Below are 27,795 nucleotides of genomic sequence, written 5' to 3'. Positions count from 1 at the left end.
AACTGTAATGACTTATAGCGTGTCTGAGTATGACGAACCTGCAAGGACTGGCATTTCACCAGTTGGCACACAAGATGGCCAGACTTTGCTCTTTAAAATTAAATTATAGAACCGGTTCAAGTTACTGCATGAGAAGTAAAGGCTTTCTAAACTCTAGAGGTTTTTTTTTTTCATTCTCCCTTACGTAAAAAAAATACTTTATATTGTGTAAATAAAGATAAGAGCCACATGCTATTTCATCCTTTGAAATTTATGGTTGCACAGTGTGGGTGTAACAGAGCTCACAGAGCCCTAAAAGGAGACATTTTTGCAGAGGCTTACAGTTTCCCATCAAGCATGTGCCTTTGCTCTCTGTGGCAGCAGGGCCAGAGCACTTTCCCGTCATTATGAGGGCTCCAGAGGAAAAAAGAGAAGCAAAATGGTTTCCAGGTTTTACTCTAATCTTGGGAGGGAGGGAGGGAGGGAGGGAGGGGTGAGAGGAGGTGGGGGCTTGGTCACAGGTAGCCGTGTCGACCCGTGAAGAGACTCTGGGCTGTGGGAAAGCAAAAGGAACCAGCGCACAGTAGCAGCAGGTCACAGTGACATGACATGATACAGAAAAAGCTCTTCCCTGCTTTGTCTAACCCACACACATACACACATGTATACAACACACACAAAGACTGAATGATACTGAATTTACTGCATTTTGGTCAGTACGTACATAATTCACCACTAAGATTATCAGTGGTACATCAGTCTTCCATGCATTATTCTCAATCTGTCAGCCAGAGGCAGCAACTAGAACAATGAGCATTGTGAGGTCTGACAGCGACAAACCCCTGCAATTCTCTGAGTTACACCGGGGGATGACACCCATATGGGGGGGAAATGGGTGCAGATTTGGAAGGGAAATGACACAATTTCCAAATTTAATTGTGTCACAGACAAAACGACAGCAGGGGATCCTGCGTTTCAGTAAGTTTCATGTCAGCAGGTTTCACAGCAACATGATGTCACTGCATTTAATTGTTTCAAAGTTGCTGTTTTCTTTTCCCTTCACTCTTTCTCTTTCTGTTTTAATGCAAAACAATAGATAAATGTATGTTAAATAATCCCATGTTAGATCATGCTCACACCAAATGAATGACACATAGGAGGAAACTTCAATTCAGCACACTCAGCAGGCAAGGTGGGTCCTCCAGTAGGGCTCCCTTATTGTCCCCTGTCCTGAGGACAGCCTTATTGTCTGAAGAGGAGACATATTGTCTACAAAGGGTCCCATTCTCCTTTGTGCCCTGATAGGTTTACCAGCAGCAGCATGAAATAAGGAGTCTCTCTCTCCCATAGGACAAACAGGAACCAACCTGAATGTGGCCCCGATGCTTATCTGTCTCTCCCATGACTACTGTCTGTGCTTTGGAAATTAAATGGCACTAATGTTATTTGACTGCCCTTCGAGTCAGACTATTACACAGACCCGTGTAGCAAGACAAAATTAAAAACAATAGTTTGGCATTTTGAGAAATATTTATATGTTTGATTTAATTTACCCCAACTTCATGGCTGTATGCTGAATATAAAACTACTGCCAGGGGTTAGCCAATCACAAAAGACTGGAAACCAAAAGCCTACTGGATCTGTACTCTCTAATTTCATGTATTGTCATATTCATTATTAAATTGTTTGTTACAGTTTGTAAATTTTCCTTCATTTTTCTGCCTTTGTGCTAAGTTAAGCTAACATGGACATTAGGTTCATGTACAGAAGTGAAAATTCACGAATGATGAGAAAGCATCGTTCATTTCCAAAAATGATGCATATTTGCATGGTGACCACAAACTGAACAAAAGCTAATTTAAACTCTTTTGTTAGTTTAGCAGTTATTAATTAACTGATTTCCATCATACTCGTTATCTAAATTTTATATCTGCAGTGTGCATGACATCTGGACAAATGTGAAGCTTAAAAAATTCCTACCTCACTCACTTTGGATATCCAAACAGCCCTGAGTCACGTTAGCAGTCGTCATTTGCTATTTGAATCGGTTTGTCTCCTCAGCACCTGCTGTGAGGGGGAAAAGGGTTTTGCAGTGTTATCCTACATCACACTAAGCATCATGATAATCACGGCCAAGAAAAACCAACAGTGAAAGCTTCAGCAAATCATGAGAGAACTCAAATACAGTGTGCCAATTGTTCTGGTGATCAGCTTCAAATTGTGGTGTTTTTCATGACCCCAGGCGTTAATCTTTGCTGATAAGGAAACCAAGGGATGCACAGCTAAACAAATGCACACTCATTCCAAATGAAGTATGCAGTATTTGTTCCGGTCCAAAACTGGAAGCACTCTTGTGATACATTGTGACATAATTTAAAGCAAACATGCTTAGCTTTGCATAAACAATCAAAGCCAGAGAACAATCCTCTCTCCTATAAGGGAGGAACTTCCTTTTGATTTCCCCTACACTTGCAGGAATACTGTTATTTTACAGAGGGGGAAGTTGTTTTCGTACTGAATCACAGTCATTTTTCATTCTCCAGGGTCCCTTTCCCCTCGCCTTGCAACATTTCCTTATCAAAGCAATTTAGTAAAACTGTGACTTATTTGGCTTTTTATCAAGAAGCTGTGTGAGGTTCTGCGTGGCTAATCTCAAGGCTGTACTCAAACTTGGTCGGTTCCCAGCACAGCCAAGCCTGGCATGAGGTAGCAGAGAGTGACCCAGCTGCAACTGGGGCCCCATGTGTGACCTGCCCCTACTGTCCAGGGGGGAATGACTACAGGCATAGCTTTGGGGTGGGGGGGTTCCCATGTCACAGCTAAGGCCATGCTGATGTTATGGGCATGCTTTACAACATGTTTTTATTCGTGCTCCTCTGACAAGCCTCTTGACTCTTCAGAGACCTTTAATTCCTGGTCCCTCTCTGCTCACTGTCAATCACCGCCTCCCCGGGGGTCATTTCTATCCATGGGAACATTGGTTGTGACACTAGGATTCCCCAAGGGGGTGGCATAGGGAAGAACTTGACAGAAACAAATAGTTTGATAGTTTGATTCTCTGCTGGACCAAACTGAAGCAGTTTGAGATTAGATGGGGAAGGAGATATTTCATAAAGAGTCAGCGCTGATGCCAGCCTGTGGCTCACAGCATGGACAGACCAAGTGCTCCAAGGGAGAGTAATAATAACAATAATGATAATAATAATAAACTGTATTTATGTAGTACTTTTCTTAGCAATGTGCTTTTCAAAAAGAAAAGAGGATCAGACAAGCCAAATCAACATGAGCACAAGAGGATGTGTCACCTCTCACTGGAATAGGTCACTGCTGAGGGATCTTGATGATATAGGTGAGAGCATGGGGGCTGATTAAGGGCCAGGAAGTGCGTGAGACATCCTCTGATGTTCAGGAATTCCCTCATTAAAGACGGTCAGGTTGACGTACAGTAGGAATCAGACTGCGGAATAAACAGGGGTGGTTCTTCCAACTATTACAAATAAACACACTTTACATTAACTCAACATGGAAATGGTGCTCATCAATACAAACATTTCTTAATTGTGTCATTAAAATAACAAAATAAATGTATTAGGATCCCTTTTCCTCTCAATTTGGTATGAAAGTTTAAGTTTATGTTTATTGTCATTGCATAGATACATGGCAATCTCTGTTCTGTATAGCAGCAAAGAACATTTAAAAAAGTTTTTTTTTCAAACCCATAAAGGGCAAGGTGTCAATAAATACACCGGTGAGGTAAGCCCATATAGTCTATCTGTACTATACAACAACTTACTCAGCCTGCCACAAAACATGATAAATATGGAAATACCATCGAAGTGAAATAGCCCCAAGCATCTGAGTAAAGCATAAAATTAGAAAATTTCTTCCAGTTAGCCGATAGCTGAGTGATCTGGATAATATTTTTCTTAATAGCCTGGATTGCAGTTGCAATTAGAGAGGCCATTAACTTATCTGTTCAATGTATGGTGCTTTGCTGGGGCTCACATCAGGGCCCTGATTTTGTTGTTGTTTTTTTGCCTTTCCTGCCCACCACCCCCCAACCTCCGTAGCCCCCCACCCCCCTCCCCTCATGTCTGACAAATCGTTTCCAGCTAATTTACGATGGTCAAACTGTGGGAGAACAATACCCCCATGGACGTAACGCAGCGCAAGCCCTACCACATGTCCCAGAGAAGAGCGAGGTGCTCGCAGGAAACACTTGCTGAGATAACAAGATAGTAAGGAAAGCAAGGGGCACTGAAAGGCCATGCAGAAGGCTGCAACGGGGCGGTGGGGAGGGTTGTGGGGGGGGTAGGGGCGGATGGTTTTCAGAGGGGGTCGCATTAGGTTGACCACCGTAAGGCTGCATGGGCATTGGGCAACACACACATTGAACATGACTTCAGTCTGAACTATATTTCCTTTCCTGCAGGCATCTTCTGTAAAAGGGATGTTGAGGACACTGTTTTTACTGAGTCATAACTCAGCTGATTGAGATGAAATTGTGGATATTGTTATTCTTGCATCTTCAATGATCCACTTGGCTGACCACCAGTCTGTGACATCAGACCAGCTAGAGTCTTGCCAGCACAAATAGAGCTTGAATAATATGATGGGGCAGCTGGGGTACAACCCTTGCAACCAAGAAGGGAGCCACTGTACCATATGGGTGTGTGTATGCATGCTACCATGCACACACACACACACACACACACGAAAACACTCATGCGCACATGCACACAATGCCCAGTCCTGCTTCCCGGTGAGAATACACATTTGATAAAACAGTTTGGGTATGCATCTGCAGAGGTTGATTATATGTATTTAGCCCAGATAATCATTTCTGGATCTCATGTGCACAATAATTACTGACAGCACCTGTGCCTGGCCCACCTGCAGTCATTACCACGAATGCCAAGCAGCAATTTAACTATAATTATATCAACAGGGGAAAAGGAAACATTCAGCAGCAGTGCAACTCAATAACTTTACTATTAAAAATGGTGCTGCGTTTTCATCACGGGGGGAAAAGCGCTGTCTCAACAGGATCCCTGGAATAATTAACTATCAGAAACCAGTGGATGAAAACATTTAAAAAGCCTCCACCCCCGTAGGGCAGATCAGTGTTTAAATCCTTCCAGCTGGGTGAGGGTTGAGCAATACAGGTGACATGCAGGACAGCAGGATCAAGGTTATCAGTCAGGCTAATTGATGGGCCTACTTGTTTTCACTGAGCCCAAGTATAGGCACGAGGAGGAAAAGGAAGGTAGTCGTCAAGGCTGCCATGTTTGTGTTGTAAGGACAGAGGTGAGAGGTCGGGTCGAGCTGTGAGTTTTTCTAGCTTATTAATCGGATCCCTCCTTTTTTGCCTTTGGTGAAGGGCACGTTTCTCCTCCGCACAGTCATTCTGGTGGGAAAGGAGAAACAGGGAAGTGGCAAGCCCTCTTAAGATCAATGAATGCGGTGGAAAAAGGAGTGGCCCGGGGCAGCCAATAGGGGCTGGGCCACAGGGAGCTGCTAGGGAGATAACGTAAACAAGGAAACCACCTGATGTGAGCGGGGTCAGATAAATGCTCAGCCCTCCACACAGGCAGGTGCTTCCTGAGTCCTGCTCTCTCAATCAGTTGAGCCTCACTGCCCTCCTCACTTGCTTCCCTCATATTTTTTTTCTGTTTTCCCAATCTGTCACAAAGAGTTTCCCTAAAAGTATAACTCATAGCATGATAGCGAGGTTTCACAATCACTGCCTGTTTTCCTCACGCCGAAAGCAAACACTCAGGGACAGTAAACAGCCGAGTGCACTGAGAGTCACCCGAGTGATGACGGTCACACAGGCAGTAAAGATAAGAAGATCAGCTTGGTGTTTGTCACTAGGATAACATACAGTGCATAATGGTGAGGATTTTTTTTTTTTGCAAGGGTCTGTGTGTGCAGATAAAAGCCCTTTACCTTAGAAAGAGGCAGCCAGGTGAATACTGGAGATTGCAGAGATAATCTGTGTTTCTAGCACAACCTGCACGGACTGAGAATACCCAAGCTCACCTCTCCTGCTGCTCTTTTTTTCTCCCCCTCCTCTCTCTTTCTTTTTCGCTTTGCTGGTTGGTCTGTGATTGTTTTGTGCTGTCCAGTGAGGAAGGAAGTCGGTGTGAGAAAGTGCCTGTTTTTTTGGGACCAACAGGAATTGGCCTCATCACAAGCGGTTCCTTTTTTTGCCGCTGGAACAATGCACTGGCGTCACACCCCTCGACTGGACCTCGGCATTTCACATGGAAAAATGTTCCCAGAATTCCGCTCCCAGGCTTGGGGTAAGGCCGAGGATGGGGTGAGGGTGAGAGGGCGGGAGGTGGAGGGTGGAGGGTAATGGCTGGAAGCAGAGCGACCAACGCACACTTGTCACTAGCACAACCAGGGAAAGTAAAGCACCACTTCCAAAGCCATGACGTGTCAATGAAAGCAAACTAAATCTCATATATTTATACTTTCTATGCAAACCTTGAACGCAGCACACTAAGAACTTCTAAATGATCCATCACACATTAATTCTAATAGCTCTGACTTTTCAAATGAAACCTTTCAAAATAAAAATCCTGATTCCCCTGCTTGCACAGACGTGCTCCACTTCCCTCCATGAGTAACACCACACCTCGGCTCCTGACCACTCAGATGAAAGGCTGCAAGTTGTGGCCTATTGTGTGACAGGTCATCTGAATGCTCCTCAGGGGTTACATAAGTTTGTCTTAGCACCGTGTTTGTAATTACCGTGAGACGGTACACACTGCCGGTCTCTCAGAGCCTTATCAGCTACAACATATTATACAGAGTTTGTGAGAATTTTATGACATGAAAATAATTATGTATGTTGTATAAATTGATGAGAGGTTATATACTGATACAATTGTGTCATTTACTTTGGTCACTTTGGTGGATGTTGGTCCAATCCTGGCACTGTACTACTTCATTTTGTTTCCCCAATTATTAATTAATGATGACCCATTTTCTTCACTACAAAACATGATTTTGAAATGACAGCATTGGGACTTTCTATGTATAGACATAGGAACAGATAGGAAATATGTGTAACATGGTTGACATCACAGCATTTAGTATATCTCCAACGACGCAGGGCTGCAATGTAAACAAATTACCGCTGCTCAAAAGTGCTAGGTCTGCACTTATGCTATCAGCGTAATTCATCATTCTGACTAATAAATCATCACAGAGTGTGTGAGAACAGAAACCCTGAGCAGAAAGATTAATTTTCATGGCATAGTTAACTACTCTTCTAAATCCATTAGACATGTTTAAGCTTTGAAAGAAAACATTAAAAATTCACATGTTCATCTCAGAGTGGCATAAAAAACATCATTATGTCACTCGAGGGTTGATGAGGAATTGCTCCTCTTACACACTCGTTTTTGCACAGCTTTTCCACATAAGGAAGAAATCGGTTGTTTAAAATGCGACCATTGCACAGCGGTGCATTTTTTGCAATGATGGAATATTAAAAGTATGAGTATGGTCTGGAGAGCACAGAGTTCTTGAGAGATGTCAAATATTGGACAGAGACATGAAAATTGCCTATGAGAGCCAAGTCAGAGGAGTAAGAACCGGGGCAACTTGGGACTCATGGGGTCAAGTTGGAACAACACTCCACAGCTATTAGGCCTGGCAGCGAGGGAGCTCCTCCTGAGCTGCAGGCCCGGCTTCAGAAATTAGGCTGAATGCATCACTGCTGCAGCCCGCTAGCAGGGCACTGGGAGAACATATTCATCACTGCAGACATGAAGCCCTTCTTCTACACAGTCTCATCAGTGAAGATTCAGACCTCAATGAGCCTTTACTAAACAAATAGGCTGCACCAGGATCCTCACCAGTGAGACAATTAATCAAGCAGCACCCAGTCGGCCCCTGCTGTCACAGCGCGAGGCTGGGTAAGCACGGACGGAGGCCTGAATGATGTCAAACATGGCGTGAAGCCCACTAACTCATTGGCCACAGGAACACAAACTGGCTGTGGAAACGTATACATGTTCCATCTGTGCGGTACAACTCTGTTAACATAATGTCCAGGCCTGAGTTGATGTGGATAACAATCACTCTACACAAAAGGGTTTGTATCTGTTGTTTGTCCTGCAGAGTGGAGATGGCTTTGTGTGTATTTACACAGTGAACGGTTATGAGGTCAACTACAGTTCAGCTAACTACATGGAATCCAAACAAATGGTCTCATTTCACTCTGATAGCTGCTGAAAGCTCCTGACCACTCATTTGGTACAGGCCAAAGAAAAGGCCTAACACAGGTCCTTACACTCACAAAGCACACATCCATGTGCATTATCCTGACACATAACTTTCCCACACACACACCACAAGCGGAACAAACTCCCACGAATCTCCTGAAATCGGAAGCGCAGGTAGGAAATGGCTTGTGTATAGACCGAATGGGAAAGGACACTATAAGAATTTCAAATTATCAAAGGAAAAAACAACTGAGCATCCTAAAATAGTTCTATGTCTAAATAAACAATACTAGCTTGTAGTGCACATTGGGTCATGTGCCCCCGGGTCAGGAAGTGGAAGAACAACAGCAGATAAGAGATCATTAAGTCTCTGGATGATTAAACCAGAATCACAAGCCCTAGTATACTACACCAAATCTAAATCTCAGCATCTAACAGCCGGGCATGCCAAGGTGAAATTATGGGATGTTAATGATGCTGATGGTGTTCAGTGATTATGCTGAATTCCCCTGTTTTGACACTGAGGCCACGACCCTTGCAACTTTGAAGATTAATATTGGCTATTACTTTGATGAAAATTTCCCCTTGATCCACAAAGCCAGGCAACTTCAATAAAAGACAGTTAATAGGAGCTATTTAAAAAAAAAAAAAAAAAAAAAACTGCTGCCCAGGGCCCATCTGTGCTGCCAAAACCACTTGGGGACGTAGAGACACCCTGTGTGAAGCACATAAAGGGCATGCACCTGTTCACACCTCATATTAACAGGTAGATTAGTGTGTGAATTAGGGTCTAGTTAGGCCTGAGGATTCATGGTCTCAGGACGGTCTTCCTGATTGGCTCTCTGGTGCGGTTTTAACAGCCCTCTTCACACCAGCACGCTCTTCCCTCTCCTCCATTTATCTCTTTCCTTTTCCTGCTGTGAGGTTTTGTCTTGCGTAAAGCGATGATGCTTTGACTCTGGCCAGAGAGGATTTCCTCAGTAGCTTCTTCCACACACACACACACACACACACACACACACACACACACACACACACACACACACACACACACACACACACACACACACACACACACACACAATTAGCCTCGCACTGGTAATCACTCAAGAACCGCTCGGACACAAAAACATGTTTGGCTTTCGTGTGCTGTGCCTGGGAGTGTCCTTCACTTACTTCTTTTCTGTTCAAGTGTGCAACCCCAACGGCAGTAACAGAGACAAAACAAATGTCACAAAGAAAGACACAATAAAAGGGAGATGCCTCTGCTCAAATGTAGCAGAAGATGACATCATCTTGGATAGAGCAACAGATGTGGTGATGGTGCCTTTTGGTCCCATCTGATGGTCCATGTGTGAAAGGTGGAGCTGCTCTGATAGGATCAATATTGAGTATTGAAGGAGTAGTTGTTCCTGCTGGTCGGGGCGACCACAGCCCCTCTCTGGTGGGAGGGATGGCAACTTCTTGGCACACACTGGTGCACAGACAGCTGTTACACACATGGCCTTAGATCCCCTCGACCTGATTACCGGTATACACACAAAGCTTCAGCACAACCTTATAAAAAAGAAAAGTTTGTTGTTGAGCTGGAAATTACACTGCAGGTGGAAATGTTATCACGATGAGGTCATCTATCATGCGTCTTTTCAATACCCCAATAACTTTACACCTACATGCATCACAGCCTGGTGTCAGTGACCTAAGTGTGTTGTTGGTTGCAATGTAAGGGCAGAGGAGTGCTGGCATGGCTGTGTTGTGTCAATAGTAAAGCAAGAGGGCGGCTGGAAAGTTCCACAACAGACTGCAGACTCCACTTATTAGACAGACAACCATAATGTCAGGAGCCCTAAATCCACTGTAATGTCAGCTGAAGTTTTGGAAGTTTAAACTGAGTGAACGCAGGCATTCGTAGCCAATCTGTACTCCAGCTAATGTAAGACATATGTTTAAACGCCTGCAAACATAAGCCGAGGCCGCAATGTATCACAAATGTGACACATTAAACGATATTAACTTAACTCTATGCCTCATACAATTGTGCTTTTAATCAACAGGCTGTCTCAGAGCTTTTTACTGTGGCCAGCTTAGAGCATCTGGTCATGCTTCCTAAGAAATTGCAACATTTAATCTCTCTGGAAACTCTCTCTTATACAACCTACACCAACATTTCCAGTTGAAACAAATACTCAGCTGTTTTTGTCAATCTGAAGGTGGTCTTGTGATAATACGGGATGGTTTGGTGCTGTGAGATGAAAAACACCCTTTCGCTCTCTAATTGTGGCAGCAGGTGACTTCTCCTCTCAGGGGGACATGCTCAGATGCCTCAGATCCATTGGCAGCGCACATCAAAAGCCCCATTGATTGGCCAGACAGATTGGGGCATAGAGATCAAATGCGCTGTAAAGAAGTGTTAAACTGCTGTGCATTAAACGGGGCAGATTTCTGGACTAAAAGGTGCCATCTGTTAGCACTGTAGCTAATTTCCTATTGCACTTGCCCACATTGTTGATACTGTTGGAACAGAGTCCAGAGTGGGCCCAAAACCATTGCAGCCTTCTGACACAAGAAAACAGATGCAGATATAGAGAAAATACTCTGATCAATCTCAGCACATTGAAGGACACACAATATATGAGGGAGAGAAACACAAAACTAAAGTGACATATAATCACACAACACTGATGTTTTCACCTGTGACTCAGGTGACTATTTATACTTGTGTCATTACCGTCCATTGCAAATGAACAGTAAATAAATACTGGCATTTAGCAGACAGCAATTTAATTTAAGATGGTCTTTGATCTCTTCTTTATTTATGGGGGACACAATCGTCTTCACGTGTTTTGGAAATAATAAGTATCAACAATATATCGGTGAACTATATTTTCAGTAAATGTGTTTTGAGTCAGGTTGCCAAAACATCACTAGCGTTTTAAGATTAAGTTAAAGTATTAGTATTTTGAGTAATGCAACTCATGCATCTTGTTCAAATGTAACTTACAATTTTGGGAACAAACCGTCTGCCAAATATCTAAAGAATTCCATCAGATTGCCTTTCATAAATAGCACCTTGCCTAATAAGCCAGAGTCCAAAGGCACTTTCATACCTCTTCATTTCCCAATCAAAATGTTATTTTTAGCGTTTGAATGCCAGCTGAAAAGCCATCAGAAGTCAGCTTTACAAAACACTTGTCACAAAGAAAAATGATGTCCTATACACGGCCGCAGATGGAACTGCGGTGGGGCGATGTGTGTTTCCAAGGCCTGTGTTTATTCTAGAGCAACGCAGCAGAAAAGAGCCTGTTACATTATTGTTTGCACTGGCCAAGAGTAAATAACCCATAGAGCTAAGTACTAAAATGTTCCATTAATTCTTTTTTGTGTATAAATATACAGAAATAAAATAAAAAGCTAGCGATAAAATCAGCAGATTAATATGTAAATATTAAGAAAGCCTCTGGTGAGTGCATCACCAGCCAATGTTTTCCTTTACGCTGCACCAAGAAGGTCCAATCCAAGCGCCGCTGCTTGTTTAGCACAGTCCAAAGCTTTACAAGGAAATGTAACCTGAGCTGCAGTTGGGAAACCTTAACCATAGCCCATCAAATATTAAAGTGTATGGATGTTTTGATGTGTATAAAGGAACGGCAGGAGCACCATTACTCTATATACTCCTCGCTACAAAAGAGATTGATGAGGCTCTTGAGTCCATGTAAACCAGGGAGATACCTCATAGATAAGTGAACTCAAGTCATTTTACACTCTAAACAGAACAGGAATACAGGGTTAAAGCACTGCACGGGACTGCATTGATCCTCCACAATATCTGTGTGATTCAATGGTGGGAACTACAAATGCTTCAATAAGGCAGAGCTATGAGATGTCCGGGCCTCTTACTCACACTGCTCCAGACTCAATAGTCTATTGTCTCTGCCCAACAGTGGAACCTCAAACCTATAAGTCAAAGGTGGGGGTTTAGAGATGAAGTCATCTCGGCAGGAGAGCTGTTCAGCCAGACACCTTCATGGCCAGGGAACAGTTTCTAAATCCTGTTCCCTCACTGTAAATCCTCCCAGACATGTTGGCCTGCTGGAGGGGTGATAAAGGTAACAATGCCTGTGCCCAGCATGAGTTTACATGTGATAAAAATGTATATGGCATTTTAATTTATTTGTACAGCAGCCTTTATATACTGTTTGGAGTTCATTTTTTTGTCCCTCTTGGAACAATCATATACAGTATATATACACTTAAAAGGGGGGAGAAGGTTTTTTCAACCAGCTCTTGTGGATGTTAGTTCAACAAACATTGTAGGATACAATCTCAAATTTAATTTATACAAATGTGTTTTGAATTGAGGGTATTATGAGTTGTGATTCTTTTTCAAGTGGCTGAACAGCTGGGTGCTGGCATGTGTTATGGTATTTGCCTGAAGAACAATAAACAGTAACTTAAAGTAAAATGTATGGTCTCTTATCATCCTTGTGTGCACCAAAGACTGCATGTGCGTGTGTGTTTCTATATGCTTTCAAGCAACTGTCAAAAAACCAGTTAATGAAGGATGGATCTGATGTGTTTTACGTTATATTAATTTCCAAACGTTTTTTAATAGTTACTTTTACTCAGCTGATTTATGATGTGTTTGTGGATCTATTAGCATGCAGCTGTGGAGTTACCTCACTTATCTAAAATAAACACAATAAACAGAAGAAGGCTGCTTCAGACGCGTAAAAGGCACATGGAGCATTCAGCCGCGTAAAGACGCACCAACAATCAGTGATCCCTAAAGGGGAATAAGTGATTTTTTCCCTCCTGTTTACTGTTTGCAACTGAAGCCATCTGTGAAAACAAACAGTAAATAAATAAATTATTCTAATCTGCTTTTGCAATTTTGCTTTTAGTGATTAACTCCCTGGATACAAAGCGCAAAAAAAGTGCATTTTTGTTTCCAAGACGAGGTGGTTTCATGACAATCTGCCCTCAGGACACATATTGAATGTTTATGCTAATGGTCTAAGCGAAAAGAAGGTGGTGAGGGGGAGTGGGCGGTGTTTAATGACTGACCGTGTCTGTAATGACACTACACTGCGGTATATAAACTGGGAGGGACGTCAAACATCCTTCACTGGGAGTCACTATGCGCTGATGCTCCACCACATGCTCGCATCACCGTTGGCAGCACAAGCCTCGCATCAGCACAGCAAACTCAAACAACATCTGACCGGCACGATGGATGGGCAACATAAAGACCGCAGAATGACTCACTTGTGGATATTGACGTTACTGATATTTGTCTAACCTCAAGCACTGGATAACTCGGTCTTTTCCAACTTCTTCTGGATACGGATTGTGGAGCTGGATCTCGTCCTACGGGCTTCTTTTTGAAGGATTATATTTATTCTGATCACTTTATTTTTTGACACCACTCCGTTTGCGCCATCACCACTTGGAATAGGAGCGATTTTTTGTGGGAGGACAAACTGATTTTTTAAGGATACGCACATTAAACCCTAAAGAATGGCCGTTTGGTTCACCTCTATCCTCGCAATAGTTATATTATTATTTACTCAGGTATATTTCCACCTTTGCAATTTACGGAAGAATAATTTAAGAAGGAAAAAAAAAAGATGTTGCATTGTTTTTGTTTTGCTCACTATCTGTACCCTTTCAGGTTCTGGGATCAGGTGTGTTCGAGCTCGATCTCCATCACTTTCAGAATACTAAAGGTTTGCTGGCCACTGGACTTGGTTGCAGCATGACCGGCTGCAGAACTTATTTCAGGGTTTGTTTGAAGAACTTCCAGACGAATGTGACTCCTGGAAACTGTATATTTGGGAAAGCCACCACACCTGTTCTGGGCACCGACTCCTTCAGCATCCAGCAGGACGCCAGGCTGCGTCTGCCGCTCAACAACTTCACCTGGCCGGTAAGAGCACCTGTCCTTCACACAGCAAAAATGTCCACACACCAAATTCAATGCAGTTTCAGATGATTTGGTCATGATGATCTGATGATTTTTCAAGTGAGCTAAAATAGAAGAAAAAAAATAGACCTAGACCTAGATTTTTTTTAAATATAAATTAACACAAAATACTAAATCCATGTCTTATTCATGCTTTAAAAACAAAAAGTGCAGATCAAATGTTGTGTGGTGCTGTCTTGCCCGCTGTGCGTAAAGCACTTAAAGACAGCCAATATATCTTTTTAGTAGGAACATTTACATTTTTATATTATATTTGTATATTTTATTTTAAGTGAAAAAAGTTAAAGGTAAATAACTTTTTAAAATATGATTTAAGTGTTTTTGGTTACGTTTATTTCCTCATTTGTCTCCACAGGGTGCTTTCTCATTGGTGATTGAAGCTTGGTATTCTCCAACAGCGGACCCACCTGGAGGTGAAAACATATAGCTACACTGTCTGTTCACCACTAGAGGGAGATATGCCTTTGTGTAGCACTACATGACTTATTACCTATCACACGTTTTAATCTGTGTCCCCCACTTAAAGGCATTAATCTCTGCCAAATGCATCTGGCATTTTCAGCGTCATGGATCCCTGTTTGCTAGGATGCCTTATGAGTCACACGACAATTCTTTACAATCAAATCTCTCCAACACAATTGCACTTCCCTTGTTTTATTTTTGGCATGCATGGGAAAGTGTACAGACCCAAGTGAAAATACGAAGCCTTGCCAAAACATCCCATGACAGCCTTTTCCTGGATTTTACACCTTTTGTGTTAGATCCTTCGTCAAGGGATTGTGTATTGTCAAACAAATCACTAGGCCTAAATGGATTACAATTAGATTAATCAACCACATCATAGATTTAAAGTTAACCAGTCCAGTTTTTATTATATCCGCTGTATTTGTTTTTTCTCCACAGACACCACCAACCCTGACTTCCTGATTAGTTCTTTTGCCATCCAAAGACAGTTGGGAATAGGGCCTGAGTGGTCCCCGGGTGAGCAGAACGGGACGCAGACGGAGCTAAGGTACTCATACCGGTTCATCTGCAATGAAAATTACTACGGGGACACTTGTTCCAAAATATGCACTCCGAGAGACGACCATTTTGGCCACTACACCTGCAAGCCTGACGGGCAAATAGCCTGTCTACCGGGATGGAAGGGAGAATACTGCCAAGAACGTAAGCAAGAGTAAAGACACCATATAGACACTTTTCTTTGTTTGTTATTAAAGGTCACGAGCTTTTAGGCAAAAGGTCATGTTAAAGGTGATGTAAGATAGGGCTGAAATTAAGTATTAGGCTTTTTTGTGAAATATTATGTAGCTTACCTCTTGCATTCTTTGCTCTTTTGCTGTTCTTAAACACAAGGCCAAATTAGCTGCAAAAAAGTGACACTTGTTAATTTCACAACACATAGTTAATAGCTGCGTTTTGTGTGGAGCTATATCACCTGTTACATGATCTCAAGTGTGTATTTTCGGCCAGGACACAATGGCGGAGAGTTTGTTCAGGTGAAATTTGAAGACACACAGAGCCCCATCACTACCTGGCCCACTTGGCGCACTTTCTCTCTGAGCGCGAGCGTGTTTAATCTAGGGCGGTGGTCGCCCAGCAGCACGCGCCGGGGTTAATCGCGGCATTATCGCCCGCCACGCGCCACTAAATTGTGGGCTCTATTGTTGAGGCGGTGTAGGGCAGCAGCTGCAAACGGGGCTCGAACTGCCCACCGATAACAATGGGGCAGCTGTCCTGCTTTTTTTTTTTTTTTTTTTTTTAAGAACAGGCATCTGCTCCGCACTAACCAGCCGTTTAACACCATTAAACCATGTACACATAACATACAGCAGGCACAGCAAACTATAATTTGTCCATTGATATGGTCAGGTAGCCTTACAGGTTTTATTGTGAAAGTAATAAACATATTGAGGTGATGAAAGCTGATAAGAAATCTAGAGATTTAAATATCTGTCCTTTCTCTCTTTCTTTCTTTCTTTTTTTAGCAATCTGTCTTGATGGCTGCAATGAAAGGAATGGAAACTGCACATTACCTGGAGAGTGCAAGTGGGTATTCACTTGTATGTCTATTGTCAAATTAAAGAGCAGATAAACAATTATGAAATCGATGAGTATATGAAGTCACTACCATATGTCAAAAAAAAGTAATAGCCTACTATGGTTTATATTATTGTGTTCTATTTCTAGTTTAAAACCATTTCTTGCTTAATCATTGTCGTAAAAAAAATAATATAATTTGTAAATGATATATGTTTTTTTTGTTGTTTTTTTTAAGTTTTTCTCCATCATGGGAAAATATGCCAAATCATAACCGTCATGTTGTACTGTTTTGTGTGTGAACAGATGCAGAGAGGGCTGGCAGGGACTCTTTTGTGATGTATGTAAACTCCATCCGTCCTGTAAACATGGTACCTGTAAAGAGCCGTGGCAGTGCAACTGCAAAGAAGGCTGGGGAGGCATCTTCTGCAATGAAGGTGTGTACCTACCTGCGTCTTTCTTTAAACTGAATGATATGTTATTACTGTACATAAAAGCCTCAATATGGTGACTGACCTGAGTTCAGTCCCCTTCTAATGTTTCCACCCATTTGTTTACAGATCTGAACTACTGCACCCATCACAAACCCTGTGCCAATGGCGCCACATGTATGAACACGGGCCCTGGCAGCTACACCTGCACCTGCCTGCCGGGCTTCACCGGGGTTAACTGTGACTCGGAGGTCAGGGAGTGTGACAGCCAGCCCTGTCACAACGGAGGCCACTGCCTGGTGAGTCCGGAAGTCTCTCTCTCTCCTTTCCCACAACACAGGCTTTCCTGTTTTTGTTTTTGCCTCGGTCTATCTGCTAGTCCAGGAGGATGCTATCGATTGTCAAGTCAGTAGATGACCCAGTTCACATACAGTGTACTGTAAATAGAATTCAAACTAATCATAATGGGGTCCGCTGGGGAAGCTGTGAACAGGATATGATAAAGAACATCTAACAGGGAGCGTTTTCATAAACTTCATATCTTTCTCTCTGCAGGACTCTGAGAATGGCTATAGGTGTGATTGCCCACAGGGGTACGAAGGGACTCACTGTGAACACAAGACCCTGACTTGTGCAGACACACCCTGCTTCCACGGTGGCAAGTGCAGAGAGAGGGACAATGGAAAGACTTACATATGTGAGTGTCTGGCAGGATTCACCGGACTCAACTGTGAGAAGAAAGTGGATAAATGTACCTCACTGCAATGCACCAATGGTAAAACATCATTCTTTATATCAAAAACAGTTCTTCTCTTCATGTAAAGCTGTTATGTTAATTATGCAAGTGAGAGCTTCCTTAATGCTGTTTTGTTTTGTACAGGTGGACACTGTGTGAGCCATGGTAACCTCCACATGTGCAGCTGTCGCTCAGGCTTCGCAGGACTGCGCTGTGAGATCAATATCAACGAGTGTGCCAGGAACCCCTGCGCAAACGGCTCCACCTGCATAGACCGCATCAATGACTACACCTGCACCTGCCCCCCAGGGTACACAGGCCGCCACTGTGACAAGCCCACAGACCGCTGTGCCTCTCGGCCCTGCATGAACGGAGGGACCTGCACCATAGGAGCCAAAGGCCAGCCTGCCTGCAACTGCCCCGCCCATTACAGTGGACCCCTGTGCCAGTTCAGTGATGTGCCTTCAGCCAACACCCCCAGCCCCAACACAGGTTTGAAGTCCAGTGACAAACTGACCTTGGCAGCCGTCAGCATGGGAGTAGGCCTGGTGGTTGTTCTGATGCTTTTGTGCATGGTTGTGGTGGTAAAACGTCACATCACGAAGCAGAGAAACAAAGAGCAGGACTCAGAGACTATGAACAACCTCTCCAAGGTTGACTCTCAGAAAGAGAACCTCATCTCTACTGTAGAGAAGAATACCAATAAAAAGAATGATTTGGAGGTGGACTATCCCAGGGAAAAGTCTAATCACAAACACAACAACCACTACCACCTGGACTATAAAACCTCCACGGGGTACAAGGACGATCTGTCCCTTCTGGACAAAGACGAAAACTGTGAAAAGACAAGAGAAGACAAAAAGCATTTGAGTAGAATGTACAGGTGAGTGCACATGAAAGGGTTAAACGAGTAGCTGGATTACAACTTTTGTGTGTATATGTCACTAGTATGTAATAACGAACGTGTTGGCTATTTAATTAGGGACAATGGTTTGAATGTTATGATAAGAAAATTAACTTCTTCAGGTCAATATAAGACCCAGGATCTGACAGTGTGTGTCTTTGCTTTACAGTGAAAGACCAGAGTGTAGAATATCAACAATATATTCCTCCAGAGATTCAATGAACCAGTCTGTCTTTGTGATGGCAGATGAGAAAAATGAATTCATCATTGCAACTGAGGTGAGTTTTGAACTAATGAATAAATTCTTACAGAGTAAACTGCAGTATCATACAGTTTCTGTTTTGGTGCTGGTGCTGTCTCTTATTCTCTCTATCCTCTTCTCTTTCAGGTATAATACATGGAATATATTATTCATTGTCAACAGTGGACTTCTTTTGGACTGTTTACAAGTGTGGAGAGACTGGGATTTATTTAAATGAAAGTTGCTGCTCTTGAAAACTTGATAACTGGATGGAGCCGGTGTGCTCGTCGAATGCAATAGAACTAAAGCTACTAAACTTTGTGAGAATGTAAAGACTGAAAAAAAAGACTGCAGGAAATAATGAGCAAACCTGACTCTGTGGATGCGCCTTTTGATGTTTTCAACTCAAACCCTTGTCTGCTCCGTCCAAGTTCATCCAAGGGCAACACGCTGAGATGTTTATGCCTGCATGTTGATTAGAAGAAGAGGACTATCTTTATGTACTCCTCTCCACCTTATTGCAGTAATCAGCAATCAACAAATCAACTTACTGCCAACAAGCCTGTGGAAGGAGCCAGCCTTTTCCTTTTTTTTTTTTTTTTTTTGCAACGTGCTATGCAAATAAAACAAAAACAAATCTGCATCAAAAAGGGACAAAACTACTGAAAACGGTTCATTTTTGAGGGATAAGTTTATCAGTTTTGTAAATCAATTCCCTTTTTTTAATAAAGAATGTATGCAGCCTAGATCAGAAAGCCTTATATATGTGTTAAAGAAAAACATTGTGCCCCGCCTTATCTTGATTCCTTTGCACAGCAACACGGTGGAAACTGAAAGATCAAAAGATGCAATATGCTATAGCGCCATGCAGAGAAACACACGACTGGGCCTTGTTTTACCTTATGCAAGATCACCCTTAAATGAAGACAAAGAAAAACATGAAGTGACTATCGTACCAAGGACGCCTTCAAAGGAAATTACTGAACCAATAATGTTATTTTGTAAGATTAGTATTTCATTAGTAATTTAAGAATATGAAGCACTGATCTTTCTCTTTCTATGTTTTATAAGATTATTTTGTATATACTGTATATTTATATGTTGAGATTAGAAGTATGAATTGTACATCTGTTTTTAAGTTGACCCCCAAAAAGGTGAATTTATTTTTTAAAGTGTTGTTGTTGTTTTATTTTATTATTATTTTTTGTTATAAAAAGAAACAATTAATACATATCTGGTACACTTGTTTGTTTGTTGGTCTTTGATGGTTGAGTGTACATGTGGTCAGATAGCAATCCTAATTTAAATGTTGGAATCATCTAGCAACTTTATTTGTGTTCAGCCCGTGTGGAAGTGGCTGCATTGTCTATAGATAACAGTCATATTTGGCCTGGTAGCAGTTATAATGATTCCATGTCTACTGTATGTCCATGACATCCTTGTCGGTGTGATGTAAAATCAATGTTCTAGCAATCATTCAGTGGACGGTATTGTAATTGGCAGCAATGTAAGGAAATAAACAAAAAATATATATATTTTAAAAAATCTGTATGTGAAAATAAAGAGTCCTTGTGGTCTTTCTACTTAACTCTGATATAACGTCTGAATAAATAGAGCTCATAAACAAATGTAAAGGCAGCATGCACATCCCAGAAAAACTAACTGCTGGGTGCTGGACAGAGAAACAAGTGCAAAAATCAAACAAAGTCCATTCTCCAGAAACTGCTCCCAAGGGTGCAATTAATAGTAAATCACCACATGTATATGTGTGACGTTTCAGGCACCTGCCCTTCAATAAATAGAGCTCTCACACACAAAGCACTAGAGGGTATAGCTGTGATGTTGGGTGTTAAGATATCTCTCATGGCTGTGAAATGAGAGGAGGGGAGGATAAATGTGATGAATTAAAGCCAGTGGGACAATCTGCATATGCCTATTCACCAGTTGAGCGTGAGCACAGCAAACAGGGGCACCGCATCCCAGCTGGTGCCAAGCCTCCATGAAGCCTGTTTTCAATACGTATAAACTCCTGCAGCTCATGTCAAAGCATTTGTGTAGTTTTTTGATGTGTGTGTGTGTGTGTTTTTTAAGCTTCAAGACATGGAGCTCTGTCTTTTTCAACCACTTGGGGGCAGTAGGATTTATGATGAAGATGCATGGAAGGAGCTTTTCCTCCACTGTTGCATCTTGGCTCATCAAATATCATGCACATTGAGTGACAGGCAGGGGACACCTTAGCTCAGGCAGGCAGTCATTAGTGATCAGCCAGGATGGATGCAACAGTGTGCGAGACGTCTCTATGCAGAACACAGACACCTAATGAGCTTAGGAGAGAACAGATATAACATTCCCAGCTATTTATAGGTAATGTGATTACCTGCTGGACACTGAAGGAGACAATGGGTACTCCTTGAAGGCATATAATGATGTTGTGATAAGAAAGAAAGAAAGAAAGAAAGAAAGAAAGAAAGAAAGAAAGAAAGAAAGAAAGAAAGAACAGGGTTACTTCAGACTTGAACCTACAGCATTCCCTCCTTGCTATTGCAACATGTTTTCCCGTTTCACCGCCTAATAATAATATTGCTATGAGGTGCCCACTACAACAATCCTGATTGGTTTATCCTTTACTACGCCCGCCCCCCGTGTCCTTTCATTGGTCGAGGCCGTGTCGCTCTGACGCAGTCTGAACAACAAATACACGTGTTTGCATCAAGATCATCAAGATACAGAAGGGAAACGATAATATTTACGAACACTGACACGTTTTTTGACGGACCTCGGCCCAACACGCGACACTAAAGCTCCGTACAAGACTGAATCAAGGGTCAGAAGATTTTTTTTGTTTTGTTTTTCAACTGAAGCACTTTTTCTAACCGAGACTGTCTGATGCATTGGAATGTATAGGACAGAAAAAGGAGAGGACACACCGAAGAGCTGCTGTTTGTTTACACAAGGACACATATGAACGTCTTTGACTTGATCAAGCGATAAAAATGAAACCTCAAGATATTATAAAGGAAAAGAGCAGCCTCTGGATATTTGGCTATGGCTCCTTAGTGTGGAAACCTGACTTTGATTACAAAAAGAGCAAAGTTGGTTATATTAAAGGATACAAAAGACGCTTCTGGCATGGAGATGATTTTTATCGAGGAGACAAGGAAAAGGTAAGACTGAAATTTCTTTTTTATTTATGATGTTGCTTTCCTGAATTGTTTTCTATTGCTATTATTATGTTTTTAGTATATTGTAGGCTACATGACTTATTCTCACTGGGAAGTAGCCTGAAGTAGTCTACTATGTTTTTTGGTGTTGATGTGTGATGTATATGTTCTCACTTTGTTTGTGTCCATGCTCTCTACAGCTAGCCAGAGTGGCCACGCTGGTGGAGGATCAGGAGGTAAGCCTTTCACTGTCAAGTTCATACCGTTACACAGCATATTCCTTTATCCTTACTGTACTGATAACTACTAGGCTTACTATGAAAAACAGCAGAGCAGAACATGAGAGAGCGTGGAAGTATTATTTTAACCCCAGTCGTAATTCATTTGTGCTGTGACATTACCCACTTGTCTCACAATGAAGAAGGAAATGTGGTACAGCAGCAATGAAACAATGAAATTAGTTCATGAAACATTGAGGTCAAACCATAAAAGTGCCATAACTAATAAAACTAATACTCAGTTGGGTTGGTCTCAGAAATTCATCCAGCTCATTTCTCACTTTTCAAACCATGGTTAACACGGATAATTTACTGAGGTGTTTGAAGACTGCTCTTTCTCTAATTCTAGTGCTGAGGTGTTTTAATGCATTTCATTCAGGCATGTTATGCTAACGGTTGTGTGGCACCTCTGCTTGTTTTTTTCCTGCAGGCGAGCACATGGGGAGTGGCCTATGAAGTCACTGACTCCCAGATTGAAGAATCGCTTCAGTACCTGAACATGAGAGAGGTTGTCCTGGGGGGTTATATAACACAGATGGTGGAGTTCATCCCTAAGGAGAAAGGCCAGAGTTCGCTGTTGGCCCTCGTCTACATCGCTACTTCTAATAACCCCATCTACCTCGGCCCGGCCTCGGATAAAGAGATTGCCTCCCAAATAGCCATGTGCAGCGGCAGCACAGGTCACAATACTGAATACCTGGTTCGCCTGGCGGATTTCATGAGGATCTCTTGTCCTGAGGTGGAGGACGACCACCTCTTCTCCATTGAAGCAGCACTTTTAAACATATACAGTGACTGTGGCGGGATCAAACTTCCAGAACAAAAAACCATGCTATTGAGAGCTACATAAAAGACTCATAATAAAAATGTTAATGTTTTTGTACTGGGTGAGAGGGAAGTGAACTCTTGCAACATATGCGCAAGGGTACTTGGTGCTTGAAAGGCGACTACCTGATTTAGCATTCTGGGTATAGCACACAATGTTTCAGACCTATCTCATGTTACTCACTACTCTACTTCTGACCTTCTCACTTTGACTCTTTCCACTGTGAATACGGGGAATGCAAACATGCGGGTACTGCATACACGTGTACTGTACGAAAGGCTCCAGTAGCAAGTGATGCTTTGAAAAAAGAAAAAAATCACCCCAGGTGATGAAATCTCTTTCTAAAGCCCATGTTTACACCTTTGTTGTAAAAAGGTTTTGAAACTTACTGTATACTGTGTACATTTCTAAAGAGTGTTTTAATAAAAACAACTTAACCAGTATGAGGGAAATGTGTTCATGATTTTCTTTCGCTGAGTCTATATATTTATGTTTGTGGTTGGATGCCCCCGTTCTCCCCCTCCTTCCTCATGCTCCCACACCACGTGGCTGAGGAATGTACAGCTGTACTGTCCAGCTCATGTGAAACACAGAGCTGCTACCACGCACAGATCGAGCAACTTTTAGACATTTTTATGCTGTTCCACTATTTTGCATACTCTGAATGCAGTTAAGTCTAATGTTTTGAATATATTGGACCTGTTACTGAGGTTGTGTCACAAACAGAATGCAGTAAAAATATTGTGGTGGCACATGAACAGCATTCCTCTAAAACAGTTTCCATCAACAATAACTTTGTGAAAGTAAAGTTTATGCATAAAAAGTAACTCACAAACACAATGTGTAGGGTGTATTGTTACATATGTTTCAAAGAAACCAATAATTTGCCTTTTAAAAAACTAATTGAGCATAAATAATGCACAGAGTTAAGTACAGTGGTGCTGGTGTTAGGAGTAATCTGCAGAGTCAGCTGTAGAGTAAACAGCATAGACTGCCTGATTTTACAGTAAGTGTAGGATTGCTTGGCTGGGGGGTGGGGTACAGATAGGGCTTTTCTCCCTGTCCGAGCTTTGATCACGTTGCAATAACATGTGCACAAGCCACAAGTCCAAATTTTTTTTTTTTTTTTCAAAAAAAAAGAAGCAGTTTCTTCTCTGGATAAGCACGCCCACTTTCTGAGCTGCACAATTCTGTGGCACACTGTTCTACTTTCCTAGAAATCAGATGAAAAGTAGGTCAAAGGTTTGAGCTCTGGAAGCAACAGAGTAAGGGGAAGGTACTAATTTAAGAGGAGCTCACATGTGGAGAACATAGACAGATAGCATTAACTACTGTGTATAGGGTTTGCCCTTTCATATAAAGCAAAACTATCTGGAGGTACTGTTGTTTTTCAATGACCATTTAAAAAACAGTATGACACTCAAACATGTGAAGCATACTGAGTGCTTTCCGAGACTGTTTTGCAACCAACTGTGACAGTATGTTGCTGGTGTTGTTTCCACCTTCTATTGTGAGGCGGTATTTGAATACTTTGGTGTTGATGTATCTGCGGAAAGATTTCGCCATCATAATAAATAGTGTCACACTTATGAGAGATACAACCACAACTGATATTTTGACAAAACCAAAGTGAGGAGTGACAATGGGAAGACAAGTACTTTTGTAATGCTGCACTACTCACTACCAAGGAATAATGACTTCTGAGTACTCATGAGTGATGTCAACATGTTGAAAGATGTTGCATCTGGTTTTATTCCATAGTAAGACAGAGACGGGTGAGTCAACAATGTTTTGTCTACAGAGGTGTAAAAACAACAAGTCAAAAAGGATTTCAGGAGTTAATCCCTACTCAGAGAGTTGTTTTATTTTACTCAGCTCACACCTCACATTTGTTTTTGTTCTGTGCCTGTTGGTCTGCCAGCAGTGTTGAACAAAAAGTACTTAACTAACTTGGGCATAACTGGGTGGCTATTGTAATAGTACTGCAAGCATGAGTGATACGCAAGTTTTTATTTTCTTTCCTTGTTCTTGAGTTACATAAAGCTTATCTTCTCCACCCATATACTTCTTGGCACAAGTCAACTAAAAATTTGAGTCTTGTCAAACTTGCAAATCAAAAAGAAAAATCAACACACACATCTGTGCCAAAAAACTTTGGGCAGGTGCTTAGCTGGAAACATACAAAAGTTAGAAAGAAAGTAGAGTGGCTCGCACACCACAGGGCTCCAATATGCAGTCCATTTATTCACACAAGACAAGACGTAACATTTTGAGCAGAAGCAGCTCTTCGTAATAAATGGACCGCATATTGGAGCCCCTGTGATGTGCGAGCCGCTCTACTTTCTTTCTAAGTCTTGTCAAACTTGTCACAAACAATGTAAACCCACAGCAGCCCCAAACATCTGCCGCTCCATAAATGCCATTATAATTTGTTTGTGAAGACTGAAATAAGCATTAGAGTATTATGATTTACAGCTCACTCTGACACCCCTCATTAGAGCTATATCAGTGAAGACAAGTCAATCAATAAATGCCCCTCTCCACGATGTTATGGCTCCTTGGAGAGCAGCAGAGGGATATATGAGAACCTGGGATCAGTAAGATGGCAGATATTTACCAACAGAGACAGGAGCAAACATTATAACATGTATAACCCGTCATGTATGTGAGTCTCCACACTCCACCTGTCTTCCCTGCAGGCTGGCAGACAGGGAGTGGCTCATGAAGTCACTGACTGACCAGAGTATGTGTGAGAGAGGCTGTGTTCGGAGGGGGTTATATAACACTGAAGATCTGCCTTAAGAAGAAAGGCCAGGGTTCACTGCCGAGGGGCATAGGGTGTGGGGTGGGATGCTCTATGAGCGAGGGCGTGACAAAAAAAAAAAAAAGCATGTGCATGTGCATGTGTCCTGGTTCATACAAAAAAAAAGCAACCTTTGCCTTGAATAGCTGGTTGGAGTATGTGTTTGTCTCTTACGTACACTTGATTATCATGGTCAAAGTGATATAAACAGTGGATTTGACTTGTTCCAATGAACTGTGTTGTGTGTGTGGTGGAACAGATAAAGTTGAATAATGCTACGTATTTGCATCACCCAGTAACAACAGAACACATCATAATCATCAGTGTTACCAGGACTGTCTACTGTTTGGGGTAATGTTATAGTTCGTGAACAGACACAGCTCACACTGACTCATGCTCAAGACAAAGCAGTGCAGAGGAAGCTGACAGTTGATCAGTGTTTATTAGAGTGGGATCTGATGGACCCTGAGCTGTGCACTGTCTGTTATTGTAGAATCCCTGCACAGCTTTGACCAGACAGTTTCCTCAGCGTGTTTATATCCGCAACACTCTCACACACACCACATCATCTCAGCACAGAGTATGAAATAAAGAAGACAATGCCATACTGTTCTGCCTTGGTCTTTCTTTTTTACATTCATTTTGGCCAAGACCAAGACATAGCTGGAGTCCTGGTATGAAAAGTAGTAAAATGTATATTTATAAAAATGACCGGGTTAGGCTGCATAAGAGCATTATGATTAACAACTCACTCTAGAAACTCTCAGCTTTAGCAATAAAGATAAGTCAATCAATAAATGCCCCTTACCACACAATTATGGCTCCTTGGAGAGGGGCAAAGGGAAAATTAGACCTTGGGGTCAGTAAGCTGCAATAGCAGATACATGGGAACAGTGTTAGAAGCAAATACTTCCATATATATGACTTGTCTATTCCCTGTGCATCTGTAGATGTAATAAAACCTTAAAACCATATTATACCGACTTAAATTTGAAAAAAATAAACAGTGCATACATATATTATGCTCCCTGTGTGCACTTTGAACCCCTAATCAACACTATAACCCTTCCTCAGGTCACTTGCTCTCCATGAAAAGATGGAAGTCATTATCATCTGAACAGAGCACACACACTGAATATGAATATACACAATACACTAGAGTGGGGGGACAGAGGTCATGTCCTCAGGATGTGTTGTTTGGCCCATCACCACCCAGAATAGTGGTCACAAATTCCAAAAAACGTTATTCCAACTAATAACATTTTAGAGCCTCCACCTGCATGCTAATGTGTACCCAGCCTGAACCTTGACCTCTGACCTTGGCTTGGTCAGCGCAGGGCTGAAGGTCACCCTGGAAGTGTGTTAAAGAGAAAGTGATTGGGCCACTAATGGAGGCCATCCGCTTTAGAGCCCCAGCCCTCTCATATTGAGAGTTCAGCTTCATCCGCAGAGGGTCACCTCACCCCTCTCTGGGCTGCTGCCAGCGGACATGAGTGCACGAGGCCACTTCACCACAAGAGGAAGACTGTCCATTGATAGGGGCACAAACAATAGCTAATGATTTGGCTATAAAGCACGTGCCATCTTTCACCCCTCGATCAATAAACAAATAGAAGCTGTAACGAATGCTCCAGATGTGATATGTTCTACCTAAAGGACAGGTTTCTGGAAAGTTGGATCAAAAGACTGAATCTGGTTTCTGGCGTGGACAAGAGCTTCTGCTCCTCCATGTGTCATGACGCAGAAGAGAGACCACAGTTCAAGCTCATCCATCATTGTGCAGTGATAAACACTATTCTTTAATCCATTCATCATCACCAGTGGTTGATGTAGAAATTCTTTCTTCTCATCCAAACAGAGACATGACTCACACCCACTGGATCTTTTAATCCAATCTGTTTGGAGCAGGACCGGGACTGAACCAGGCTTCACAAAATTAAAGGTCCAGCCAGAGAGCTGCCTCCTGCTTCATTAGCCTGCTCTATCCCTGAGGAATGGCACTTTTGCTGCTCTTAATTTCATTTCCCTAATCTCATTTACACCCCACCCCTACCCCCCCCAACCCCCCACCACCACACACACACACACAGCTGCCTGGGCTTGGGTGCGGGGTGTCAGGCCCTGAGGGGTAAATGACTCTGTGAGATCATAAGCGAACATTTTATGTTTCAAC

At 42.3% G+C, this 27,795-nt stretch overlaps 2 protein-coding genes and 1 long non-coding RNA gene across 4 annotated transcripts; 2 read left to right on the top strand and 1 right to left on the bottom strand.

The window, feature by feature from the left end:
• Window positions 1-425: 425 nt before the first annotated feature.
• LOC311005646 lies at window positions 426-6,043 on the bottom strand. The gene is made up of 3 exons (XR_014596361.1): window positions 5,929-6,043; window positions 1,969-2,046; window positions 426-532 (listed from the first exon to the last, which is right to left on the bottom strand). It is a non-coding gene; the product is annotated as an uncharacterized lncRNA (long non-coding RNA).
• Window positions 6,044-6,129: 86 nt separating this feature from the next.
• LOC311005645 (delta-like protein 4) lies at window positions 6,130-19,787 on the top strand. 2 transcript variants are annotated; one of them, XM_083998146.1, is made up of 11 exons: window positions 6,130-6,284; window positions 13,891-14,145; window positions 14,558-14,615; window positions 15,106-15,369; window positions 16,191-16,251; window positions 16,549-16,679; window positions 16,803-16,972; window positions 17,229-17,448; window positions 17,554-18,292; window positions 18,483-18,591; window positions 18,702-19,787. In XM_083998146.1, the coding sequence occupies exons 1-11, from the start codon at window positions 6,246-6,248 to the stop codon at window positions 18,705-18,707; spliced, it is 2,052 nt and encodes a 683-aa protein (XP_083854272.1). In that variant the 5' UTR covers window positions 6,130-6,245; the 3' UTR covers window positions 18,708-19,787. The 2 variants fall into 2 exon arrangements, with proteins under 2 accessions (XP_083854272.1, XP_083854271.1); XM_083998145.1 differs by lacking the exon at window positions 6,130-6,284 and adding an exon at window positions 13,351-13,790.
• Window positions 19,788-21,245: 1,458 nt separating this feature from the next.
• On the top strand, window positions 21,246-23,230 carry LOC311005550 (glutathione-specific gamma-glutamylcyclotransferase 1-like). The gene is made up of 3 exons (XM_083998005.1): window positions 21,246-21,718; window positions 21,916-21,951; window positions 22,424-23,230. Exons 1-3 carry the CDS (start codon window positions 21,548-21,550, stop codon window positions 22,841-22,843), a joined length of 627 nt encoding a protein of 208 aa, XP_083854131.1. The 5' UTR covers window positions 21,246-21,547; the 3' UTR covers window positions 22,844-23,230.
• Window positions 23,231-27,795: the final 4,565 nt, after the last annotated feature.

The sequence above is a fragment of the Trachurus trachurus genome (genome assembly GCF_905171665.1).
Source record: "Trachurus trachurus genome assembly, chromosome: 22".
Classification (NCBI taxonomy): domain Eukaryota; kingdom Metazoa; phylum Chordata; class Actinopteri; order Carangiformes; family Carangidae; genus Trachurus; species Trachurus trachurus.
Note: the sequence above shows the minus strand (reverse complement) of the source record. Positions and strands in the feature narration are given on the sequence as shown.

Coding starts and splice junctions, on each gene's coding strand:
- LOC311005645 (XM_083998145.1), top strand. CDS start 13,737: ATGGCCGTTTGGTTCACCTCTATCCTCGCAATAGTTATATTATTATTT. Junction 16,252..16,548: donor ACATTACCTGGAGAGTGCAA/GTGGGTATTCAC, acceptor GTGTGTGAACAG/ATGCAGAGAGGGCTGGCAGG. Junction 17,449..17,553: donor CTCACTGCAATGCACCAATG/GTAAAACATCAT, acceptor TGTTTTGTACAG/GTGGACACTGTGTGAGCCAT.
- LOC311005550 (XM_083998005.1), top strand. CDS start 21,548: ATGAAACCTCAAGATATTATAAAGGAAAAGAGCAGCCTCTGGATATTT. Junction 21,719..21,915: donor ATCGAGGAGACAAGGAAAAG/GTAAGACTGAAA, acceptor TGCTCTCTACAG/CTAGCCAGAGTGGCCACGCT. Junction 21,952..22,423: donor CGCTGGTGGAGGATCAGGAG/GTAAGCCTTTCA, acceptor TTTTTCCTGCAG/GCGAGCACATGGGGAGTGGC.